The following is a 19,664-nucleotide window of genomic DNA, read 5'->3' as shown; positions in this document are numbered from 1 at the left end:
GTTGCGAGCATACCAAGGTCCCCAGTGATAGTTTTCAAGATTTTTGATTGTGTTTTTTTGTTTTTTGTATGATGTCTTTGTTGCTGCTGCTCGCGTTCCCCCACAGCTGTGAGCCATACGTCCAGATTGGCCCCAATTGAATTGTAGAAGTCCATAAATTGTCCTTTCGAGATTCAGAAACGAGGAGGACGGTAAACGGCAGCAGTTGAAAGGCTTCCGTTGCTTGACTGAACTTGGATCGATGTGGACTGCTAGAAGTTGTTGCAAACCTTTTGTGAAAATGGTGTTTCATGCGTTCTCTGATTAGAACTTCAGTTCCGCCGAGGACTTTCCCATCTGGATAATCTGTGCGGTAGATTGTTTTTTTTTTTTTTAATCGTTTGTTAACAAAAACTTACAAGAGCTAACAATAAAGTGCCGCTTAAGTCCCTGTCTCCTGCGGTAATGCCGCTAGAGATCAGGACGGCCTCCGTCATGTGGTGGGCTGTATTGAAGGCGTTCTTGATGTCCAGAGTGGTGATCAGGCAGTACTCCTTGCTTCCGGCCGCCCATCTGGTCCCCTCGATTGCCTTGGCTACGATCCTCCTTATCAGGGAAATTGCATCGACCGTGGAATGGTATTCCCTGAACCCGTATAGTAATGGGAAGAGAATTTCCTCGCAGTTTACAGCCTCCTGGAGCCTCCGGCATATGCAGCGCTCTAGGGCTTTGCCGGCATGGTCAATGAGGCAAACTGGCCTTAAGGACGTCGGAGCCTTTGGCGGCTTGCCTGGCTTTGGATTTTCCACCTTCTAGGGAATAAGCCTTCACGTAAACATCCGTTTAACACCCTGGCGAACCGATCCGGACCGGTCATCGCCAGTTTAATCGCGCTGTCTGGGATGCCATCTGGACCGAGAGCTTTTCCGACCTGAAAAAGAAAGCGAAGCAGGCAAAGCCGTTAGCTCCAAAAGCAGCCGCCACAATGAGAGCGATTGTAGATCACCTTTTCCCGACGCAGACCTACGCAGTGCCAAGTGCAGCAAGAGAACCTGTCGGCTCTACGCCGGCCCAGGAAATAAGCGTTGTTAATTGTTTTGCTATTGTATTGAAGTTGTCGAAAATTTGAATTATAGTTTATAGTTGAATTGTATTTGTAGTTGTTAGTTTCTAAATTTACTCTAAGATAGCTTAGGGCGGAGCGAGAGCGAAAGCTCATATTCGCTCTTGTGCGAATTCGCCCCGCTTCGCCGCAATAGATACATATGAAATTAGTAGAGCTGAAAATTTGAATGTTTTAGTTAAAATAATTAACAAAACATAAATACATATCCACATCACTAATTATTTTTCGTTTTCGCTAGATATTAAATTAAATATCTTTTTTCGTTCGTTTTCGTTATTGAATTTAATTTATTAATCAAATAATTAAAATAAATAATTTTTATATTAGTCAAAAATTTTTATTTTTATTAATTAACAAATAAATTAAAAAATTTTATTTAAAAATAAAAAACAATAAATTTTAAATTCTTTATCGTCGTCTGTTTATTAAAAAATAAATAAATTTTCAAATGGAAAGTAATAAACAGAAACTAAAATCCACGACTCTTGATGAATTAAGAAGAAGATTAAATGTCAGGGTAAAAAGCATTCGCCGGTTAGAGGAACGTTTGGAAGCTGGGTCAGTTCCTTTAGTGAAGACCGAGCTAGAGTGCAGGCTTCAGGTTTTAAATGAGACAATATTTAAGGCAAATGAGTTGCAAGACCAGATCAAGTAATTAGATGAGGAAGATGAATTTGGAGCCGAGTTGGAAGAATTAGATATAACAACTAAGGCAAGGGTGATGTCATTATTAAATGCCTTTACGTTAGCTGAAGAGTCCCCACTAGCTACTGCAATTTCTGCAGCCCCAACTCGAGCTCGACTTCCCAGTTTGGCATTGCCAAAATTTAGTGGAAACTATTCGGAGTTTAAAAATTTCACGAGTCTCTTTGAGACATTAGTAGACAAGGATGTGAACTTTCCAGTTATCGAGAAATGTAACCATTTAATTTCTTGCCTCTCTGGTGAAGCCTTAGGAACTATCAAGGCATTTCAAGTCACCGAGAGTAATTATGACAAAGCTATTGCTAGTCTGAAAAGAGTTTACGATAACGAATGTTTCATCTTTGCGAACCAAATAAGCAAATTATTCAGCCTTCCGAAAGTTTCCCAGCCGTCTGCGTCGTCGTTGAGAGGTCTCATCGCCACAGTGTCATCGATCTATGGGTCACTATTATCCATAGGAGATGACACTAAAATTGCAAACTCAATGATCATTCACTTAGTTTTGAGTAGAGTAGATCCAGTGACCAGAGAAAAATGGGAAGAGTCACTGGATTATGAGGAATTGCCGCTGTGGTCCGATTTCGAAAAAATATTAAATCGTAGGTACCAGCACCTGTCCGCTGAAGAGACTGGCAAGCCAAAACCGGAGTAAATTGGGTTCGGGAAGCAGCACAATAGGAGTTCGTTGGCTTGCTCCGCTTCCAATAAACAAGCTTCCAGTTAGTGCAACGCACAAGACCATAGTCTTGCCCAGTGTAGTCCGTTCGCTCGCCTTGCTGTAATTCAAAGGGTTTGAGTTTGTCAAGTCAGCCTCATTATGTTTAAGTTGTCTGCAAAAAGGTCACACGGTTACGAAGTGTAAATCGACTAGGTGTCAAATTTGTGCAAGATCGCACCACAAACTTCTGCACCGATTTACTGTGACCGAAAATAACTTGACGTTACCACCACCAAATGTACATACGAGAGAATGTCTGTACGAGAGAAGATTATCTCGAAATCCGAAATTAAATAAAATGTATGTGGAATTTATGAAAGAATACGAATCCTTAGGTCATATGTCCCCTACAAGCAACGATGTTCTTGCTACTCCACACTACGTCATACCCCATCAGTGTTTCTTACGGACTCAAAGCACATCGACCAAATTACGAGTCGTGTTTTATGCGTCTTGTAAGACATCAACACATAAGTGTCTTAACGATTTGTTGATGGTTGGTCCTACCATCTAGGAAGAGTTGTATTCAATTCTTCTTAGGTTCCGGCTGAACAGATTCGCTCTGATAGCCGACATAAAAAAGATGTATCGCCAAATAATGGTAAATGAAGCCGATAGGCGGTACCAGTTTATAGTGTGGAGGAAAGACCCATCAGAGTCCTTAAAACTGTGCAAGCTCAACACCGTTACATATGGCACTGCACCAGCCCCATTCCTAGCCATAAGGTGTTTGAAGAGGTTAAGTGAATCTGTGAAAAATACATTCCCTCCAGCTCGAGTTATTGGGTCCGACTTATACGTCGACGACATGTTAACTGGTGCTGGTGGCATTGAGGAGCTAAAGACAATTAAGTCTGAAGTAACTCAGGTTCTTCAAAACGCTGGGTTTGAATTGAGCAAGTGGTTTTTACACTCGCCTGAAGCATCCGAGAGCTCGGTTAAGCCAATAACACTTTCGGACTCAGAACTGACTAAAGCATTAGGAATGGCTTGGGTTCCTAAAGAAGATTTATTTAAATTTTAAATCGATGCTTCAGTCATGGGTCAAAGTGCGACCAAGCGGAACATCCTTTCGGTGACATCGAAGTTGTTTGACCCCCTTGGCCTATTAAGCCTTATACTTATAAAAGGAAAGATCCTATTGCAGATACTTTGGCTTAATAAGCTAGATTGGGATGAGTCAATTCCACTGCACTTAGAAACAGCGTGGAACAAAATACAAATTGCCTTGTCGCAATTAGAGGACATCTCAATATCGAGATTCGTGTTTACCGAGCCGATGTCACCGATTCAAATTCATGCCTTTTCTGACGCATCGATGAGAGCCTACGGAGCCTGCGTCTATATTCGTTGCGAATCTGCAGAAGGTATTAAAGTTTCATTGTTGACGGCAAAGTCCAAAGTAGCGCCGCTAATGACAAAGACGCTCCCCCGTCTTGAGTTATGTGCCGCTCACCTTCTCGCAGATCTCTGCCGCAAGATAAAGCCTCTAAAAAAAGTTCCGATTTGGTCGGATTCAGAAGTAACTCTTCATTGTATTCGTTCCCATCCATCGTCGTTGTCAACGTTCGTATCAAATAGAGTAGCTGAAATTCAAAAGTGGTCAGATGTACCAACTAAACAGAACCCGGCAGATAAAGTGTCCAGAGGTGGAGACGTAAAGGAGACTGTAGAATCGATCTGGTTTACAGGTCCATCGTTTTTAAAGGAACCGGAAGATAAGTGGCCGACGAGCCCCAGGTTTGATCCGTCACCAGAACTTCTACAGATGGAAGCGAAATAGAATGGGGTCGGATTAACCACAATCGTATCTACCTCAGATTTATTGGAAGTGATAGAAGGTTATTCCTCTCACCTAAAACTGCTGCAAGTGTACGTTTATATGTTCCGCTTTATAAGGAAATCGAAGAAATTAGTAGTGAATTCTGATATTGTATTCTGATATTATATTCGACCCTCACCTGTCGAATACAATGAAGCCTTTAAGAAAATAGTCGAAATAGTCCAAGAGCACGAGTATCAAGATGAAATAGAAAAGATCCGGAAAAATTTAAGTGTTAGCCCTAGTCAACAAAAGCTAAATCCCTTTCTACACGGCTGGAGGCTGGGCTTACCTTTTCGTTGTTGCGGGTTGGGAGGCGACTAGCTAATGCTCCTATATCGTACGATGCCAAGTTTTCAGTATTGTTGACAAAACGCTCTCAATTTGTTCAGAGCTACGTCCGAGACTCAAATCATGGGGGATTTACCGTTAGATAGAATTCGTGCTCTCCGCCTATTCTCCATATGTGGTGTTGATTTGTGTGGCCCTATTGATACGACATTGAAATTGCCTTATTTGTTTGATTTGCGTCCAAGGCAGTTCATTTAAAAGTAGTTTCCGACCTTTCAACTGATTCCTTTTTGTTGGCTTTTCAAAGGTTCGTTGGGCGCCGAGGATGTCCGCAGATCGTGCACTGCGACAACGCGACGAACTTCGTCGGAGGTAGTTGCCACTTCGCAGACCTTCGTCGGAGAATCGAGGACGAGGTCGACGTGGTCACGCAATACGCATCAAGAAACGGATGCTTATTTGCGTTCATACCGCCGCGGGCTCCGTACATGGGCGGACTATGGGAGGCAGGTGTGAAGTCTGCAAAACACCTACTCCTACGAGCGGTAGGGAACGCCAGACTGACCGCGGAGGAGCTGCAGACCGTCGTCATTGGAGTCGGGGCCGTCTTGAACTCACGACCCCTGGGAGCTCTGAGTCAGGACCCAAGCGACGGCGAGGCGCTTACTCCCGGACACCTGTTGACAGGCGGGCAGCTCATCGCCTCACCAGCACCACGGACCCCGGACCAGCAGGGTCTAACGTGCTTGCGGCGATGGCGTCTTGTCTAAAAAATTAAGTTTTGTTAGTTTTCCATACATCAACAGCTATCGACAAACGTAGGATTTTGCGATACATGGATTTTTTGCCAAAAGGTGAAAGATAGAAAAATAGTTAAAATTTTTACGAAAAAAAAGTCACAAAGTTATTAATAGAGAAAAAGTAAACAGCATCTTAGGGTATATTATTTTTAAAACACTAAAAAATTTGTTAAGCGAAAAAAAAAATTTTGGATTTTTTAAAAATGTTACTCAGATGTTCTTGGTGGTTTCATCCTTGTAAAGGCAACCGTGCTGTCCTCGATGTCGCAGACCATTTTGTGGTCGCTCGCAGTGTATTTCTCACTGAGGGACCACTTTGACTTCCAGAACAGTCCGCCTTTGCAGAAGGTAAGCTCCACGATTGACCCGTACCCCGCTCTGCTAAGTGTGTTCTGGGAGCCAGTGTTAAGCAAGACTACGTCGAGAGTCGCAAAGGTCTCCTTGAGGGTGCGACCCCTGGCGTTGGTGCGCGATGAGCACCATTCCTCCGCCCAGGTGTTAAATCGCCTGCGATCACCACCTTTTATCTGTACCTCGCGTCCTGGACTATCTCGTCTAGGGTGTGGGTGAACTGCTGCAGAGTTAGGCGCGGGTAGCAGTTGTAAAGCCAGAACTTGCCCATATTGGCCCGGATAAAAACTTTGGATTAACGAGAGAGCATCTCTTGCTGCCAGCTATGTGGGCACGCTCTGCCTTGTTTTCAGCTGAACAGAGGAAGCACTCCGCCACATTCGTGCAGGAAGCTACTTTGTGTCCTGGCTTTACGCATCTGAGACACCAGTCGCTTCTATTCGTCCGCTCTTTGCAGAAAGCGGCGATGTGCCCGAAGTGTGGAAGATTGTATAGCCTCTTATTTAAAAGTTGCATTTGCTTGTAAGATGCGTTTCCACCAGTAACATAACGTCAATATGGTTTTCGGTCAAGAATTGTGACAATTCTACTTTATGCCGTGAGACAACGTAGGCGTTCCAGATTGATATTGGTAGAACCTGCATAGATTATTTAGACTGTTGTGCTACGAGTAGCTGTATCACCATGTTCTGGTCTTGAACAAGTGTTTGCATGGTCGTTTTCCTGAATGACATAAGCTCCATCATACTTTTTTGGAGGGTAAGCATCATAGTTTCCGTTTTGCTGTGTGGCTGTTCTAGCGCCTGTTGAGCGCTTAGGCTGAAATGGAATTTCCATTCCTCATACACCATACATCCTCTATAGTTTGGCGTGTGGTTGCCTCCACAGTTTCCACATTTCTTCACGGTACTGTCCTTGTTTTTAGTGCTGTGAGCGGAGTTGTGGGCGTCCCCGCAGACTACACAGACTACACAGTATGACCTGGTGTGTCCATACTCTTGGCAATTAGTGCATTGCACTGGACCGTTGCGTTTATGTGGCTCTTCAACAGTGATTTTCCGATGCAAAAGATATTGCAGGTTGTAGATTGGGTGGACTTCGTTCTTCTTCAGCGACCTGCTTTCTGGCTCGAGCTCGACCTTTAAGAGGTTTTGTTGTAGTCTCCTGCGGCTATAAAACGATCCCCAAATTCTTCCCCGATCCCCATAAATTGTCCTTCCGAGATTGAGAAACAAGGAAGGCAAGAAAGGTAAACGGCTGCGATGGAAAGGCTTCCGTTGCTTGACTGAATTTGTATCTGATGTGCCCTGCAAGAAGTTTGTTGCAAACCTTTTGTAAAAATGGTGTTTAATGCGTTCTCTAATTAGAACTCCAGTTCCGACGCGGCTATTTTTTGTTTTATTGCCTGCCGGATTACTTTGCGGACTAAGCTTGCGCGTAATTTGGATGTAGCGATCTATTTCAGTCTGTGTGGCCGGGGACGCTTTGGTACTTTCCGAAGTCTTTGCTTTTGCACTCGCTGTAGTCGTTGACGTCGCGGTTCTTTGAATTGCAGTGATTGCCGCTGTGGTTGCAGAAATTGTAGCACTGCTTGTTGTGGGTATGAAATTTTTTTTTGATATTGGAGGGGGAATTTTACACTGCGAGCTCCATGACGCGGGAGTCGAGTGAGCAGAGCGGGTGAGCAAGATCGTGCCCTTTGGGTTTCAGCGGTCAGTAGAGCCGGGTCGCCGAGAGCTCTTAATCGCTGATTGAAAAAATAAGATTTGCTGTTATATGCGTAAAGTTGATCTGTCATTTAAGGCAGACAGTAAGTTGTATGAAAAAATTTTGCGAATAGATCGGCTTGACAAGAAGTCGCACATGAATTTTTAAACGAAAGCAGTGGAGGAAAATATACATGCTTACGTTTAGTGTTTACAAAGTTATAAAACTGCTTCGGATCCTGAGAAACCTTACCTAGGGACATATCAATCATGCCCGCGGAGAAGTCGTGGTGGGTGATAAGTGATAAAAAATGGGGAGTTATCGACATTAGAACAATATTAAAGTTCTGTTAATATTAAGTTATTATTAAGAATATTAATAACAATATTAGTTCTGCAATATTAAAGTCACTCAGAGCTACAAGCTGGTTACCATCGAACATAAAATTAAATACCTTAAGTCATAAGTATTGAATTACGGACAACGCTAATTTACGCTACTAGGCCGATGTTCCTGGACGAAAATGTTCTCTAGCCAAAAACTGGGTAACCAAATTGTCTTGAACATCAGCGCGGACCCACGAATCTTGAAATAATACGTGCGCCTTATACATTTAAAAGTTAGTAACCAAAGTTGGTATTTTTGCCAAATACCAAAATACCCATTCCTGCCTTCAAAATACACGAAAGTTGGGTTATTTCCGATTGTTCAGTTATATAGCAGCTATAGAATATATTCTTATAAAATGAGAATATATCCTTATAAAATTTGGTGCGTAATTTTATTTTGCCAAAAATATCATTTATCCGAAATCATTCATACTCTCTAACTCTAAAAACACTAAAGTTATAGTTTTTCCAATAAATGAGTCATATGGCAGCTATAAGATATAGTCGGGCGATTCCCGCCATTCGTACTTATATACTTCGAGTAAAGGAAAGAAAGGTGCGGGCAACGCCTTAACTCTAAAGCAGTGGTGCCCAAAACTGCCTTACGGCAGAGCATGAAACAATACATATGAACGAAATCACACGCACACATAGAACGAAAAAGTCGGTGTGTTTCAAGAAGTTCACTGAGAGAAAAGAAATGTGTAGTTTTTTTTTATTATAGTTATTATATTATTAATAGGTAGCTTTAAAAAAAAAAAATAGGTATTAAATAAAAAAAATAGGACAAAAAAAAAAAAATTAATAATAAAATAAAAAAAAAATTATAATAATAAAAAATAATTAATTCTTGTTTAAAAATTAAACTAAATTTAAAAACTCATCAATATTTATATTAATTTTAGTTGTAGATAATTTTAAAAGGGCCTCCAAATTGCTATTAGTTAATCGGTTTCTATGATTATTTTTTATTAACTTAAGAGTGGAAAATGCGCTTTCACAAACATACGTACTCCCAAACATAGAATACATATTCGCAATATGTTACTACGCAGAGACGTGTATTTTTTGACACCTTCACATTTCCAAAAATCAAGCCCTGTTAAATTGCATGCCCTTAGTTCATAATCGGATTGCATATCACACAACTCCAATTGAAACGCAGGATTTTGATCTAGTATTTTGCAATTCATGGGGTTATAAAAAATATCCATACTATTTTTAATATCATCAAAGTCCATAAAACGTTTTTCAAAATTAAGTTTTAAAAAATTAATATGGTTATTAAATTCAGTAAAATCATAAGAAATAATATAAAATTCGTCAAAAACTAATTTTAATGAAGGAAAACTACTTAACTTACTGGGTTGTAAGTCAAATAAAAATACATCGATTTTTTTCAAAAACCCTTCAATGGAACCCATTAACTGAAAAATATGCCTATTTTGACCTTGAAGGTTGCAGTTCAAATTGTTAAGGTGAGAAGTTAAGTCTGTTAAAAATCCAAGACTGATGTTGAAGTATTGTGATTTTATTTCGCTTAAAAATTCGAAGCTTGCATGTTCTGTTCCAAGAACTCAACCAACTCCTTTCTAAGCTCAAAAAAGCGCTTAAGGCATTTTCCACGACTTAGCCATCTCACCTCCGTGAACAAAAGCAGGTCCTTATATTGGGTCTCGCACTCTTCAAGAAATAATTTAAGTTTACGGTGGTTTAATGAATTGTGTCCACCACGCAACTTATTAATAATTTTAATAACCACATTCATAGTGTGTATGTTACTTGTCCATTTGCAGCACAAGGACTCCTGATGAATGGCACAATGAAAAGATGGTACCTTTATGTCATTTTTAACCAATTTCCCTATAAACCCATTGTTTTTTCCCAACATAGCAGGAGCACCATCTGTGCATACGGATGCTAATTTTTTTATTTCTTTGGCTAACGTTAATTTTTCTGATACCGCATTATAAATATCAATTCCACGTGTATTTTCTAGAAGTGGAATTAGTCCAAAAATTTCTTCAGTAACATTGAAGTTATCGGCGACCATTCGGGTTGCTAATATTAATTGACTGATGTCGCAATTGTCGCAAGACTCATCTAACGCAATAGAAAAATAAGAACACTACTTTAACTTTTCCCTTAAGAAAGAATTTAAATATGTGTTTAAATTTTCAACTCTACGTGTTACAGTAGCTCTGGACAATGACACGGTATCGATTATTTTGGCTGTCTGATCACCAATTTCCCCAAAACAACCTAACATTTCTAGGCATACCTTTTTAATAAAAGGGCCATCGCAAAAGGGCTTACAATGTTTGGCAATGGCTAAGCTGGCTACATACGATGCTTTTATTGCCGCTTTACTATTAATGTCCTCAGTTAAAATAATTTTTTGTTGCTGCATGGATATTTCTTCAACATTATTTTCTATATGTCAAAGTATTTCTTCTGCATCATCGCTGTAAAATTTTTGAATAATGGCTTTGTGGTCTGGAATCAATCCATTCACGACATCCGCCCTATGGCATAATCGGAAATGTCGCTCAAAATTGTATTTCTTATCCCCAATCAAAACCTTTTTGCAAATTACGCATTGCAATTCGCATTTAAAATTTTGTGCAAAGAAAATGGTCTCAAAATTCTCAGTCATTTTTCAGATCAAAATAAGCATCAACCGCTCGCCTCGCTTGCTCGCTAATAAGTGCAGTCCAGCTAAATCTCAGTGTAGGCAAGAGACCTGCCTCGTGAGAAGGCAATATCTCCATCTCTTTTGCACACACATAAGAAGTATCGGAACTCCAACAACAAAATTCATTCGGATTAGTACGATTGAGGAGAATAGGGAAAACACGAAAAATTGTTTTTGTAATTGCCCTTTGCTTATGCTGGGACCAACGATGCTTATGGCGTGAGGAACGAGTCTTATGGCGTGAGCAGTCGCACACAACTCGGTAGGCATGAGCATTTGCAAAAACAAATGAGCAGCGAGAGCAATGGGATGAGCACCACTGCTCTAAAGCTTTAAAACTGAGAGACTAGATTTCGTAGAAACAGACAGACGGACAGACGGACATGCTTATATCAACTCAGGGGGTGATCCTGATCTATTCTTGATCAGTCTTCTATCTTACAGTCAGAATAGTTACAATCTATTCTTACAGTCTTTATAGGGTCGGAGATGATTCCTTCACTGCGTTGCACACTTTTGACTAAAATTTTAATACCCTCTGTATAAAAATAAACAAAATAAAAAAAAACATTTTAAAATATTTTTTTTTAGATAAAGTATAAAAAGACACTTGTTGTGCAAGAAGAGCTTACTAAAACTAAGTTTATACATCAAGTATAAATTATGTAATTATACATATGTGTATGATAATCTTAATAAAATCATATTTTTTAATTTTAGGTCATGCGAAAAATCGGAGGTGGTGGCTTTGGAGAAATTTATGAAGGTCAAGACCTTATTACTCGCGAGCAGGTGGCTTTAAAGGTAGAATCTGCTCGGCAGCCAAAACAGGTGCTAAAAATGGAAGTGGCAGTTTTAAAAAAATTACAAGGAAAGGAACACGTGTGCCGTTTTATAGGATGCGGTCGTAATGATCGATTCAACTACGTTGTGATGCAACTGCAAGGAAAAAATTTAGCTGAGCTCCGTCGAGCTCAGCCCCGCGGAGCTTTTTCTCTCAGTACAACTCTTAGGTTAGGCTTACAAATTTTAAAAGCCATTGAATCGATACATTCTGTAGGTTTCCTTCATCGTGATATAAAACCGGTAAGCTACTTTTTTTGCAAATTGTAATTTGTAAAAGAAAATTTGCATATTTATTTATTTTTTCTCCTAATTATTCTCCTATTTTAATTTGTACTACAATTAAACTTACAATCGTCAATCAAATAAAATATAATACATTTACTGAATATAATTGCGCAATTTTCCAACTTTGCAAGGGACAATCGTACGTATTTTAACTAAAAACAGTGTATACTGTTGTATGCTGAATAGAGACTGAAAAACAGAAAGCATTCAATGAGAATATGAGCGTAAGATGAACGAAAGATGAGCGTAAGAAAGAGAGTAAGATCTCGGTCTGGGGACTGATGGGGCCTGTATTCATATTTGCGACTATATCGATGTACATATGAAATGGGTAGTCTATATGCTGTATGGTTAGTGCCGGAACTCATCCCTTCCAACCAGTATTTAACTTACCTTTTTACCTTAAAGCTAACTTCGGGCGAGGCCGAAGTTGATATACCTTTGCAGCTAAAACCGGAAACTTCGTATATAGTTGCTCGATCCTTATGAGAATATCATAATATAACCAATTTATTACAGTAAAGCTACAACTAAGCTTCTATCTTCAAAAATACCAAAGTTGGTATTTTTAGCAGTTATATGACAGCTATAGGATTTAGTTGGCCGATCCTTATGAAATTTGGTATGTCGTATTTTGCTAAAAATAGCACTCATGCAAAATCCGAAGTCTCTAACTCAAAAAACAACAAAGTTACAGCATTTCCGATCAATCAGTTATATGGCCGTTCCGACTTATATACTACGTGGATCCGGCTTTCCTGTCTTCTTTTTGTACCCTTTTTTTTAAACTTTTTTAATGACATTGAGCCATTCACTTTTAACAATGCGCCAATTAAACCATTCAGCCATTGTTGAAATTGAAAATCTAATGTTGCAATTACACTTGGTATTTACATTCGCGTCCTTTTTCGTTTGTATGGTCTTAATTGGAGTATAAATAATTAGCACAAATATCTTTGACGGTATATAAAATACAAAATTTAAAATATATTGAAGATGTACAAAATATATCGACATCTTTTACGAAATTTTTGGTCAGTGGGACGTAGTTAAGTCCCTAAACTATATTCTGATAGTTCTTGCTTTTAAAGTTTTTCTAAGTACACCACTTTTAGAGGTTATCGATTCTGCAAAAGGGGGAGGAGTCGTCATTTAGGTAGACTCTAACCTTGCGTCTGAAGAGGTAAAAGCACAAGATTATGGTGATATTAAATTTATTTGTGTTAAAATCATTTTGTCAGGTAAATCTTTATTACCTATTCATATCTACCTCATCATTTGTACGCTATTTAATCTTTTGTCCGATTGTGGCCAACATGTAGCTCTAAGTGACATTAATATCCCAGATCCAAAGTGGTTGATAACTCACCATCTTTATCACGCACCACGACTTCGCCGCGGGCATGATTGACATGTCCCTAGGTAAAATTAACCATGTTCAAAATCCGTTAGTTCAGCTAATATTACTTATGATTTGTATCTGATCCGGATGATACCACAGCATTTCCCTTTTCAATCCCAGATGATCCTTGCGTGGCAAAAATATCAGCCTTACGGAATTCAGATCTCAAACCTAATAGCCTAATCGATACATTTGATTGGTCCGATATTTTGGCATGCACCGATATAAATGTCACCTTAGCAGGTTACCATGGTTAGGTTAGCATAGATTGAGGCGGGGATACCTGTAGCTGGCCACCCATATCCACTTGAACAGAAGGTGTGTGACCGTCTCCTCCTCCTCTACAACACAGCAGCTCCTACAGTATCGTAATGTGGTACCGATACTCTAGCCGGCCAGTGGCACATGATGCCATCGCGTTGAAAGATATTCGACAGTCAATCACTGTCCTAGGCTTATGTCAGAGTACGCGCGGCAAGCGAAGCGATGCCAAAAGTGATGAGCAAAGCGATAAGATGGCAGAGTGAGAGCTTTGCGAGAAGTGACCTACATTGTTCTATTTTTAAGTTATTATTGTGATCGTGATGTATTCGAACTAAGATTTTCTTGCTTTAAGTGCAACACTTAACTTTTTGTAAAAAGTTGGGAAAGGAAAAAGGAGAGTTCAACAATTTAAATAATGACTTGCAAAACCACCCAGAAAAGTTTTTTAACTATTCACGGATGTGTATTTCGACTTTTGACACTATATAAAATAAAATATATTAAATAATAAATATCGCTTTGAAAACAAATAGTAATTAAATTACAAAATACACCATTCGTACGCTCTGAGCGAGTTTAAGCGATAAAACAGGGTGCAAACGGCTCTCTCGCTTTATCGCTTGAACTCGCAGTTCGCCTCTTTCTGTCTCTTGAGCAATAGCGTATGAAAATGGTTGCAATGGTTTATCGCTCGATCTCGCCCAATATAAGGGCTGACATCAGCCCTAGAGTTGGATGAAAATCCGCCAATAGCTGGGGATCTAAGTGCTTTCCGGGATTTATGCAGCTCAATCCTTTCTCGATGGAATGGAGGGATTAAGGTGGGATAATCGACGGGTATACGATAGTCCGTAACTACACAGTAGTCCCACAAGCGTCAAACGGCATAAATCCAACTTGGTATGTCCATACTTAGTTCTTTTTCATAGGCGCGCCTCAAGTAGACTGATTGCCGATAGCTTGGCTACCTTGACCAGAGTCCGTGGAAATTTCCCAGTGAAGGCAATTGCTACATCATATGCATAGGCGTTAACTTTGAAACCGCCACGTTTCAGAAAATGGGGGAGAATACACCTCCCTGGGAAGTGCCTCTCCTGACGAATCTTTGAATAGATTCTCCTCCTAGTGTCGCCTTAACAGTCTTGCTTACCAGGATCTGCTTTATTAGGTGTTCGGATTGATCGAGACTTTCCACTTTCTTGAGGAAGAAAGACGACCTGTTCTGAATCTTCAGAACAGTAATCTTGCTGTGAAGATTTTCCTGATTTATAACCTCAAATTAGTCCCGGCTTTAGTTAATTGGGCCGGGAAGATGCCATCCGGTCTTAGAAACTTAAAGGGCTTAAAACTTTTTATCGCCTAGTTGAGATTCCTTTAACTTAGAAGCTATTCGAGCTGACTCGAGTCTCCCTGTCCCCTCGATTTCTGGATTGTTATCACCTGAAAACACCCTGGGAAATGTGCGCTTGTGAGAGTCCTAGGATTTCTTTGCTGGACGTGGTCCAACTACCATCCGAGGTTTTAATCCTACATTGGGTGCAGGGGTTGTGAGGGCCTTCCTAAGGCGGGAGGCCTTCGAAGTCCCCTGGGTGCTTGTGCAAAACTTGGTCAAGGCATTCCTCTTTTCTCTACGCAATTTCTTGTTATACTACTTAAGGTCCGCGCAAGTGTTGGCAACCACCATGGTGGTTTCTTTGACTTGATACTGCCCGATCTGCTTTTGAGACAAACCCTATTGAATGCCTTGGCGTGCCTCTATAAGCCACCTTTTGATTTTCTAGTCTAGTTTCTAGTCATCTAGTTTGATTTTGTAAGCCTTCCAGTTTGCCTTCCTAGGATTTCGAACGGCTAACTGAGCGAAATTTACGAAATTGACCACTAATTCTATGTATCGGTGATTCGATAAGGAGTGTTTCTCTTGGACTTTCTATCTTACTCGATAGAGTGCAAGGCTGTGTGCTAAAATATTGTCCTTGGGCACTATGCAAAAATCTACATAGACTTTTCAACTTATCTTTGGAAACCTAGATTTTTTCTCGTATAAAGAAGATATTATTTATAATTCCCTTCCACAAAAAAGGGGAAAAGTCTGATGCTGCCAACTACAAAGGCATCTCTAAATTGTCGATAATTCCAAAATTATTTGGAATCACTTGGAAAAATTATTCACCCCTCCCTTGCAACACCTTTGCTTTTCGATAATTTTTCCATATCAGCATGGATTTATTCGGCGTCGCTTTAATACTTTTTATTTATTGGAATTGACATCCTTTCTTATAGATGGCTTTGAAAGGGATTTCTAACTAATGTTAGTTTCGCAGACTTCAGTAAAGCATATGATTCAGTCAATCACTCACTTCTGTTGATTAAACTGAGTCCCCTGGGATTTTCTACAGACCTCTAAACGTGGATATTTAGCTACTAAGATGAAAGAAAACACAAAGAGCACAATCATTTAAAAATGTACATTCCCGCTTGGTCCGTGCTACATCTACTCTTTTTATAAATGACTTGGCCAGTGCTTTAACCAACTCTCTAGTACTCATGTATGCATATGATGTTATGCTTTGTCTCTAATACAATTCCGTTTAGCCCAATGCAAACTTCAGTCCGATCTCGACAATTTGAAAAAAAAAATGATCAGCGAATGATTTAATACTTAATGGACCAAAATGCAAGCACATGACTTTTTATGGTTCTGTTTCTCTCCAGGCTACGTATTTTCTCTATTGAAAGATCCTTAGAAAGATTAACTCAGGTTTGAGATCATTGTGTCCTTTTAGACTTAAAACTCAAATTTGGGACCATATTCGTTAAGGCTGAAGGTGTCCTTGGTTTTATTAAAAGGTGATTTTAAACATAAATTTGTTTCCTGGTAATCTTCCACCCTTTACCTTATCCTTCATATATATCTCCGCGAAGCAATATGTGGGTGTCATGTACGTTATGTGAAAGCGTTCACATCGTTCAGGAATTGAGCTATTCATATTCAGTAAAAACGGCGCGAAAAAAAAATAAAACAAAGAAAATATAAACAGAGAAATTAGACGTAGAAAAGAGGTAGAAAGTAGTGGTAGTGGCTTGACTGACATCGAGACACTTTCAAGTGTTTTCAAGTAAATTTTTGTATGAGCCGCACCGTTGAAATTCGGTGTCCATCCATGAATTTCACGCTTAATTTATAATTCTCACATCTTGAATTGATTCCTACCAATTTTCCTACCAACCGCTAAAAGAGCAGAAAACCAATGATACAAGGAATATATGAAAAAAAAAAATTCCTCCACTTGCACTTTACATTCGTATCTAATTTTTCGTATAATCTATTTTTCCCATTTTTAGAGTAATTTTTCCGTTGGTCGTTTACCTTACAACTGTCGTCGTGTATATATGCTGGATTTTGGCTTAGCGCGTCAATATACCACAGGCACGGGGGAAGTGCGATGTCCAAGAGCAGCAGCTGGTTTTCGCGGGACTGTTCGATATGCTTCCATTAATGCACATCGTAATAGAGAAATGGGACGACATGACGATTTGTGGTCTCTTTTTTACATGCTTGTTGAGTTTGTAAATGGACAATTACCTTGGCGTAAAATAAAAGACAAAGAACAAGTTGGCTTAACAAAAGAGAAGTATGATCATAGAATATTATTGAAGCACTTGCCTTCAGATTTAAAGCAATTTCTGGAACATATACAATCCCTAACTTATGCCGACCGTCCAGATTATACGGTAACTGCAATAATGACTACAAAAAAACATTTACTTTTTATCAAAAATATATATTTATTTTTTTAATAGATGCTTATCGGACTATTTGAGCGCTGTATGAAAAGGCGGGGAGTCAAGGAGTCTGACCCATATGACTGGGAAAAGTTAGACCCTACAGCAATTGGTAATATCACTTCAACAGTTGTTAATACCTTAGCTGCTGTTAAAACTGATTATATTCATGGAAATTTGACACAAATGACCGTGGCAGCTTCTAACGCGAGCGGGACCGAATACGTAAGTATAAAAATTTCTGTCATATACTTTATAGTGAAAAATAGTGAAAAATTTTATATTTCATTGAATCGAACACTTTCCATGACAATCCTATTCCATCCTATTGTTTTAACATCTAACTTTGCGTTTTTTATTTTCTTTCAACCAGAATTCAAATTTTGGTTATGATGTTTTTTGTTTTGATGTTTTAAATGGGGTAGTATAATAGAAAAATAAAGAAAACCGTTTCATCATTTGAACCAGGTTCGAAAGCGGAATGACATTGAAACTGCTCATATTACAGCAACTGAACCCGTACAAATAAAGGAAAAAGTAAAAGACTTAAAACATGAAACATTTGAATTTTTTTTTAATGTATTGTATACGTTTCAGGTTGATAGAAATTGTAATGCCAGCGCCTCAATCCCTCATCCAAAACCTTTAGTCGAAGCCACATCTCAACATGGAATTAATAATCAAAATACACTTAGGAAAGAATTGTTACACGAAACACATGGAACGCCTAATACCCAAAACGCACTGATAAAGTCATCAAAGATGAGTATTGGTAAAAATGATAACCAGGAAATAATAAATACAAAAAACTCTCAGCCGATAATTCCACCGGAATCACTTTCAACAAATAACCAACACAACTCCGCCCCTGTTTATGGAAATTCCGTAAGTCTTACGGGTCATTAACTTAAAAAAAATAATTTAATATAATTTGAATTTATTCACAGTATTTAAATTCAGAGGCTCAGAAGTGTGAATGTCTTTTAGTGGAAAGTGCTTTAGAGCAAAATAAACCGGCCACTAATCCCATAGAAAGTACTACAAAGTCTTCCCTTGGTGTTATTAAAGAGGCACAAAAATCTCAAGAAAAAAAACAGAATTCTCCAAGCTTTACCGATGAACAAAAACAAAAATTAGAAGTTTTAGAAAAATGTGTCGATGGAAAAAAGTCACTCGATGAACAAAAAGCAATGTTTGGACGACTTCGAGTTCTTACAGCGCCGCCTATGAGTGTACATGAATTGACTGTAGGTGGGGGACATTCTAAAACAAACGAAAATGAGCCAAATCTCCTTCTCGCAGCTAGTACTAGCACTGGTGTGACCGGAAACACTTTATCATCGAAACTTATCAATCAACATGGACAAGCTGTACCGATAGTTTCAATACCACCAGTAAACCGGCGTTCTGCCACATCTACAAATTTACGACCATCTTCTTCTGGAGGAGGCTCGAGTTCTATTCAAAGATTTAATAGCGGATCAACCTGCTTTGTACCTTCAGGCACTATGAGCAATGCAGCCCGAAGCAGTGGTTGTGATCATTCAGTCACGCAATTCGCTTTAATAGACGATGAAAACGTGTCAGCATTGCAACAGGTAACTAGAGGAGGTGCTCTTACGCTTGCATCTCAATGGAAAAGCCAGTTCGATGACTCTGAGGACACAACCGATAATGAATGGAACAGAGAACCCCAGGTAAATCATCTTTACTCATCTCAAAATAGCCAGCGTTTGGTAGCTCTAAACATTAGTTGAATTCGTTTTCGAAATCAAATTTAAAATTTAAGCTTGAATAAAAATAATAAAAGTTGGCCCGTTGCCACCGTCGTCGCGTCTATCGTTGGTATCTTCTCTCTGCTCGATCTCTGTAGTTCTCTCTGCAAACAGCTTCCAGAACTTATTATCGGTATCTTGAAACCCATGTTTCACGAACTGGTTTTGTGTAAAAAGTGCTAAACGCAGTGAAGAGAAATTTCCTACCCAATAAAGTATATATATTGTTGATCAGGATCACCTCCTGATTTAATAAAAGCATGTTCGATGGTCTGCCTATCACACTTTTTTTTCCTTTGCATGCAGTATATAAATCGGAAGAAGTCGGATCCCCCGACTACATCCTATGGCACTGTGCCCACAACTTTGTTATTATACCCTTGCAGAGGGTATTATAATTTTGGTCAAAAGTGTGCAACGCAGTGAAGGAGATATCTCCGACCCTATAAAGTATATATATTCTTGATCAGGATCACCTCCTGAGTTGATATCAGCATGTCTGTCCGTCTGTCTGTCTGTTTCTACGTGAACTAGTCTCACTTTTAAAGCTATCGACTTGAAACTTTGCACACACCCTTCTTTCCTTTGCACGCAGTATATAGGGATCGGCCGACTATATCCTATAGCTGGTATAACTGGTAATGGTATAACTTTGGTGTTTTTAGAGTTCGAGTTGTAATTAATTGGTTTTATTATGATATTCTCATAAGGATCGGCCAACTGTAT

At 39.3% G+C, this 19,664-nt stretch overlaps 1 protein-coding gene across 8 annotated transcripts in view; it reads left to right on the top strand.

Moving 5' to 3' along the window:
- Asator (tau-tubulin kinase asator) overlaps positions 1–19,664 on the top strand; it is a 160,431-nt gene that overhangs the window by 51,108 nt on the left and 89,659 nt on the right. For 3 of the 8 annotated variants that reach the window (XM_043213620.2, XM_070282318.1, XM_043213622.2), the window contains exons 3-8: positions 11,304–11,669; positions 16,723–17,112; positions 17,182–17,388; positions 17,632–17,700; positions 17,761–18,048; positions 18,111–18,860. In XM_043213620.2, the coding sequence (XP_043069555.1) occupies positions 11,304–11,669; positions 16,723–17,112; positions 17,182–17,388; positions 17,632–17,700; positions 17,761–18,048; positions 18,111–18,860 (2,070 nt within the window). Of the gene's footprint in view, positions 1–11,303; positions 11,670–16,722; positions 17,113–17,181; positions 17,389–17,536; positions 17,607–17,631; positions 17,701–17,760; positions 18,049–18,110; positions 18,861–19,664 lie in introns of those variants that run through there. The other 5 variants (XM_070282319.1, XM_070282317.1, XM_043213621.2 and 2 more) reach the window with 5 other exon arrangements.

The sequence above is a fragment of the Drosophila bipectinata genome, chromosome 4 (genome assembly GCF_030179905.1).
Source record: "Drosophila bipectinata strain 14024-0381.07 chromosome 4, DbipHiC1v2, whole genome shotgun sequence".
NCBI classification, from domain to species: domain Eukaryota; kingdom Metazoa; phylum Arthropoda; class Insecta; order Diptera; family Drosophilidae; genus Drosophila; species Drosophila bipectinata.
The sequence above is the reverse complement of the archived record's forward strand: the minus strand, read 5'-3'. Positions and strand labels throughout refer to the sequence as shown.